The 6,553-nt window shown below is 64.2% G+C and overlaps 1 protein-coding gene across 1 annotated transcript; it reads left to right on the forward strand.

Annotated features, from left to right (window-relative positions):
- Positions 1–1,107: 1,107 nt before the first annotated feature.
- Positions 1,108–5,651, forward strand: LAMTOR1 (late endosomal/lysosomal adaptor, MAPK and MTOR activator 1; the record flags this gene model as incomplete). Its single annotated transcript, XM_010576771.1, has 5 exons — positions 1,108–1,368; positions 1,454–1,599; positions 2,742–2,819; positions 3,385–3,511; positions 5,103–5,651. Coding segments are annotated over 5 exons (705 nt in total), but the record flags the coding sequence as incomplete, so codon positions are not given.
- Between the last annotated feature and the right edge of the window lie 902 nt (positions 5,652–6,553).

The raw sequence follows: 6,553 nt of genomic DNA on the forward strand, positions 1-6,553 counted from the left end.
CCTCCGGTTATGGGTCGGGGGGCTGCGGGCAACTCCTGGGGACCTCGTCCCCTTCCCGGGAACCGGCGCTGGCTTGTGGAATGCCGGCTGCAGCGTGACAGCCGCCGTGCCTCCGCCTCCCTGCCCGGCTCCCCCCCTCACCGGCGTGGCCCCTCTCCCGGTGTCTTTATTCCCGCAGAGCCGGGCCCGGCTTCTGTCCTCCAACAGCCCCCGAGAGCTGCTCCTGCCCCTCATCACCTTAATGTCTGGGGGTTTTTGGTGGGGGTTTTTTGGCCTTGCGTTTCTGCCGGTGCTGCCGACTGCGCGTAGCCTCCCTGGTGCTGCGTGGGAGGAGGAGGGGGCTTGGTGGATTGTGGAAGACACCACCCCCCCACCCCCCCCCAGCACCCCACAGCTCTGTGGACCCTGTCCCGGTGCAGGTGTAAGCCCAGGGCTCCAGACGGTCATGGCCGGCGGGAGCGGTGCCAGGTTTTCCTTCTTGGGACAGTGTGACCGTCCCCGCTGTTGCCTCTAGCTGTCTAGCTGAGCAGCTTCAGCTCGTGGGGGTTGGGGAGGGGTGGCGGTGCAAAATCAGGGCTGTCACCTGTCCCACGGAAATTTAATCGGCAGCTGCAGTGCGGGCAGCCCCTGCTTGCACCCTGCCAGGGAGCTCGGCTGAGTCGTGGTGCTTCCATGGGTGCTGTGGGGAAGGGAAGGAAAGGAGAGGCGAGCTGCTGGCCGGGGAGGAGCCGAAGATGTCACCGATGGGGAGTGCGGAGGAGTGACTGCGCTCCTAGGTCACAGGCTGTGTGTCCCACTCCGCCGGGGTGCTTGTGCCTGTTGGCTCCTGCCAGGCTCTTCTAGCCCCTGTGTCACCGAGCTGGAGGATTAAGGCCTGAGCCACGGCTGGGGGCTCTGCACCCCCTGGGCTGTGGCTAGGGCGGGGTTCACCTGGCCCAAATGAACCCCGTGCTGTGCTGGTGTGGATGCGAAAGGCTGGCAGGGATCTCTCCGGCCCCCAGTCGGTGGGTGAGGCCGTGGTAGGTTCTGTGTAGGCAGGTTCAGGATGCAATGGGTGCCTCCTCATTAGCTGCCAGGTCTTGGGCAGGTTGGGATCCTCTGCGGTGACACCTGCTGCCTGGCCGTGGGGTGCTGGCTGCGTCGGCTTGCCTGTGGGAGCAGGCAGGGCTGTGGGCTCCTGCCTGCAGGGTTAGCTGCTCCAGACGTGCTGCCACACGCTGCCTGATTTCAGCTGTGCTTGCTCCCTTTGTGGTGGTGGGGGCTTTGAATGTGAAAAAGCAAAGGAATTGGGGAAGAGGAGCCCAGCCGCTGCCTTGGCTGTGCCAGGGTTACACTGGGAAGTGCGGGGAGCCCTCCCAGCAGCACCTGGTATGTAGAGGGTGAGACTCCCATGGGGCAAAAGCTGCTGGCACAGTGGAGTCGGGACTGATCCACCTCTTGCCTTTCCCCCCAGGAAGAAGAGACAAAGCGGCTGCTGGAGCCGACAGCCAGCCCTCCCAACAAGGTGCTGAACGGAGCGGAGCAGAGCTACCACAACCTCCCATCGGCACGCACCGACGAGCAGGCCATGCTGTCCTCCATCCTTGCCAAAACAGCCATGTAAGCCTCGTGCCATAACCGCCTCGGTGCCGCAGCGGGGTGGGCAGGGCATCTGGGGGACCGGCAATGACTGCAGGACATGGCGTGCTGTCGGACATGTCGTGGCAGCCTCACCGGGGGTCTGCCAGGCTGTGGGTGCCAAGGGGAAGGGGGGAGCTGGGGCAGTGCCCCCCTCGTCCCTCTGGCAGCCTGCGTTGGGGGTGGGCTGCCTGTGGTCAGCCCCCTCCCTCTGGTTTGAGCCCCATGGGGACACAGAGACAAGACCGCAGGTGTGAGATAACCCCTTGGCTGCTGGGCTGGGAATAGGGGCAGGGGCTGAGGACCTCCCCTGCTCCAAATTGGGGCGAGCAAGTGAGTCCTTGGGGAGGCGGAGAGGGGGACTGGGGGGCACCAGCACTGTGTCCCCTTCCGGGGAGGCTCTGTCCTCCCTGGGGAGGCTGCCCCCTGTACGTGCAGGAGCAATGTGGGGTGGGGGCTTGCCCAGACTGGCTGGGGGGAGCTTTGGGTTGCTCGTGGGCCCTGCTGCTCCCCTGCCTGGCATGGAGGGGCTGGTGGCAACCGGTGCGTGTCCCACACGTGTTGTCAGAGCAGCCCCGAGCACCACTCTGCTTGCGGGGGGAGGCAGGGGGCACGTGGCTGGGCTGTGGCATGGACCTGGGCGAGTGCCCAGCTCCTCTCTGAGCCCGGGGCCCGGTACCGGGGCTCTCGGGATGTCTGCCAAGCGTTTAATCCTCACAGCCCTTGCGGCACGACGGAGCCTCCTTCCCTGAGTGGCTGCGTGCCCAGGTCCCCAGGGTATGGGCCAGCCCGCGCTGCAGGAGGCTGCAGGCCAAAGCCCCCGGCTCTCTGCGCAGCCTCTGTCCCTCCATCTGCATCTGCCCTGGGGAAGTTGCATGCAAACGGTCCTTGGCACTTCCGTCCCAGCAAGCAGCTGTCCAGCCTGGCACGCTCGTGTCCAGCTGGCTGCATCCATGCTGCAAGTTTGGCCTTGTAACAGCCCCGAGCTGTTAATTTTGGGTTGCTGGAGGGTGCTGAAGTCCTGGCCGGCCTCGTTGGAGGGTGCTGGGTCTGCCTGAGAGGGGGAGAGGGCTCAGGGAGAGCAATGAGCCCGCAGCAGGACCTGCTGTTTTGTGTCTCCACAGCAACATCATCGATGTGTCGGCAGCAGATTCCCAGGGCATGGAGCAGCACGAGTACATGGACAGAGCCAGGCAGTACAGGTGGGACCTGCCCGGCTCCCTGACACTTGCACCCCCTCAAAGCCGCGTCCCTGGGCAGGGCCTTGGGGTTTTGCCTTTGGGAGAGTCAACTCAGCATGGAGCAGGGCTCCCTGCATCTAGGGAGGTCGTGCTCAGCTCCGCTCCTCTCCTCCGCCCTCCTGGCACTGCTGGGTGAGGCCTGTGGCAGTGCCAGTGGCAGAGTCCTTGTCCCAGCTACAGGCTCGGCGAGGTCGGCCGTGCACAAAGGGCTCCTGTGTTTCCCCCCCCCGCCAGCACTCAGGGCAGACGGCGGGTGGCTGGATGCGATTGCTGCCACTTGAAAGGCGCCTGTGTTGGAGAGTTGGAAGCTCCCTCATCCTCCTGCCTTGGGGAGCGAAGAGGGGTGGATGCTGGGAGCGGTGCAGCGTGGCTTTGCCCGGATCCCCCTTGGTGGTGCCGGTGCCTGGAGGTGCAGCACCCGTCTTCTGCCGAGCCTGGGTCTCCCTGCGTCCCGTTGCTCCCTGGGGTGGGCTGGCATGCTCCTCCCCGGTGCTGGTGCCAACCCTCGCCGCTCTCCCCTCCGCAGCACGCGCCTGGCCATGCTGAGCAACAACCTAACGCACTGGAAGAAGCTCCCGCTGCTGCCGTCTCTGACCAACCAACCGCACCAAGTGCTCGCCAGTGACCCCGTCCCCTTCGCAGACCTGCAGCAGGTGAGAGGGGCTGGGGGCGAGCTCTGCCCTGCAGCTGGCCCCTGGGCCTCCCTTGGTGCTCCACGGAGATGCGGGGACTGAAGTGTCCTCATCCCAGAGGATCAGTGGTGCTGTTCCCCACTTGCCCAGAGCCCTGGCAGTTGTGGCAGTGAGTGCCCCAGCTTGTCTGCAGCAGCCTGGCTGTGCCGGAGGGCCCCGGGCAGGTTCTGGTGGCTGCTTGTGCTGTCTTTAGCTCAGTGCTGCCTTGCCAGAGGAGCATGGACACCACAGGCTTGAGCACGGGCCGTGCCGGGGCTCCTGTGAGCACAGAGATGGGAGTCATGGTGTTGATGGGCGACGTTGTGGTCGATGCAGAAACGTCGCAAGTCTCAGGCAACCCTGTAAGAACTCATGAGCACTGAAGGCAAAGCCTGGTTTCTAGTGCAGTAACTGCACGCAGGCAGTGGCTCTGTACTCCTTCCAGTCCATTCAAAGGATCCTTCGTGGCAGCAGGGTGTTTTGCAGCTCCTGGGGAGACCTGCTGCCGCTTTGAGGAAGGAGCTGCTGGGGAAACAACTCTTCCTTACAGGCAGGAGCTGCTGCCTTGCCCATTAAGCACAGTGAAAAGGCCCAGGTTTGCTGCCAGCTGGTTTGCAGGGTGGGTCTCCCTGTTCCAGCCCCAGCAAGGGCTGGTTCCCAGCCCACTGGCCGGTTTCCGGAGCTGTGGGAGGGCTGGTGCAGCCCAGCACAAAGCCCATGGGCTCGCTGTGGCTTGTCCTGCTCATGGCGCTTCCTCCCCAGCCGGGGCGTTTGAATACTGAAGTGTGCGGGGAGAGGATACTGTCCCTGGGCTGCCAGAAACCTCTTCCCAAATGGAGACGGGCCGGTATCCGGGCACGTCCCGGCAAGCAGAGCGGCTCTGCCCAGCCCACTGCATTGCTCCCCTCTGGGGACCGTGGAGGTTCATCCCCTGCTGGCGGGGGCACAGCCAGGCCTGAGCTTGTGCAGGCAGGGAGGAGCCGCCGGCGGGCAGGCTTTTGCCAGCCGGGTTCTGCCTTGCCCTCTCTGCTGGGCTGGATCTCAGGAACGGCCACGGGCTCTGCTTGGAGGGCAGGTTTGCCCGCCGTGGTGAGGTCACCTGCCTGTACCTGCCTGCAGTGAGCAGCTCCGGCACTGCTGCCATGCCGGGAGCTGCCCGGATAGCCTGGCTTTCCCACCGGCTGCAGGGTGGCCAAGGTGTCGTGGTTTCTCCCAAGGCCTGGGCCGACGCAGTGATGGGGCTGGCCCTGGTGGTGCAGCCTCTGCTCTGAGAACAAAAGCCCATTTTTAGGGTCTTGAAGGTTGGGGGTTTTTTTGACCCAAAGAGACCTGCGCTGTCCAGGGGCCTCCTGCCCCGCTCTGCTGCTGCGGCATCTCCCCAGGACACAGCCCTGCCCCAGTACTTCCTCGGGGACAGGGACCTTCTTTGGGGGGGGTACAAGTGTTGTTCCCCATCCTACAGCCAGGCTTGTGCTGGGGCTGCCAGCCCCGCTGCTCCCTGTGGCATTTTCTTTGGGATAACTGCGTTTGCCAGAGCCGCCGCTGATGCCAGTTGCTGTGCTTGTGCCCGCAGGTGTCCCGGATAGCTGCCTACGCCTTCAGCGCGCTCTCACAGATCCGCGTCGATGCCAAAGAAGAACTGGTTGTACAGTTTGGCATCCCCTGAGCCCGCCCCGCGGCACCACAGCTTCACCGGTTTTGGGTTGTTTTTTGTTTTGTTTTGTTTTTTCCTACCCCTCCCCCCTTTTTTTGGTCTTTATTTCTCCTCCCCTCCCTCCCCACGGCGCCGCGACAGAACTTGTACAGACACCCGGTTTCCTACTAATTGCCAAGATGCCTGTTGCCGGCGCTTCAACCCTGCTGCGATAGCTGCTGGCGCTGCTCGGAGGCTTTCTCCTCCTGCTGGGTGGGTGTGTGTGGGGAGGGGCTGCGTTTTGCCGGACGCTGCCTTGCACAGGGATGACCACAAAGGGAACGCCGGTGTGGGGAGGCCCCAGTGTGTGCCGGGTCACTGGGAAGGGTAGGCTGGAACCAGGTGGTGCCGGAGTCGGGCTGCAGCGGATGTGACTCTCTGCGTGGGACCCGGTGGCTTCTGACACCCTCCCCACTCATTTTTACATGTTTGGACCTTTATTTTGGTTTTTTTAATTATTATTTTTGGCCACAGTAGATAAAACAACGTTCATCCAGTGCCCGTCTCTGTTCTGTGCCAGCCATAGCGTGGATGTGGTGGGAGAGCCCTGGGGGAGCCATGGTGTTGTGTGTTGGGGGGGGTGGGGGTGTTGGGAAATGCATCCCTGGAGCCCCATTCCAGTCTCCAAGCTGGTTACTGAGACCCACGGGATCTGCTCCTGGCAAAGGCTCTGGGGGCTGCTCCCGTTTCGGCCCACGTTGTAGAAAACCACCCCACGAGCTGCCTTCTGCCTCCAGCCACGACTGCTGCCACCCCAGCTGGGGCTGGATAGAGTAGGAGGGGCAGCAGGGGGGCTGGTGATGGAGGGGGGGTGGGGTGTCCATAGGAGGCAGCTGCCCCCCCCCAGACCCCCAGTGTCACCCCAGGAGGCAGCCGAGGCTGGGGTGAGCCTGTGAGGGGTCTCTGGGTGCTGCTCTGCAGGTTTCAAGGCAGACGTTGACCCTCATCCCCTGCCCCCTCTTCCATCGCAGCCCTCTGGGCAGGGGGTGACATGGGGCTGTTTTTCCCCCCACCTCCCCACTCCATGAGACTGCCAGGGACCCCCAGGAGCACCCAAACCTGGGACCACCCAAGCGGGGTGAGGTCCAGCTTGTGGGTCAGGGCAGGTTTGGGGGCTGGTGGTACCTGGGGGCGTTCGGGTCCCTGCCCCAGCTCCCTCTCCCTGGGGTACCACCCTGCCCCCCACAGCTATTTCACTCTGAAGCTGGGGTGGGCTGAAGGTGAGGGCTGCTCCCGGGGGGGTGAGGGTGGCCCCCCTGGGGGTGCCTATAACCCCTCTGCTCCTCCGTGGGGTTCCTGAGCAGGGGGGGCTGGCGTGGGGCTGCACTGTC

The sequence above is a fragment of the Haliaeetus leucocephalus genome, unplaced genomic scaffold (assembly GCF_000737465.1).
Source record: "Haliaeetus leucocephalus isolate CR32 unplaced genomic scaffold, Haliaeetus_leucocephalus-4.0 Scaffold536, whole genome shotgun sequence".
NCBI lineage: Eukaryota > Metazoa > Chordata > Aves > Accipitriformes > Accipitridae > Haliaeetus > Haliaeetus leucocephalus.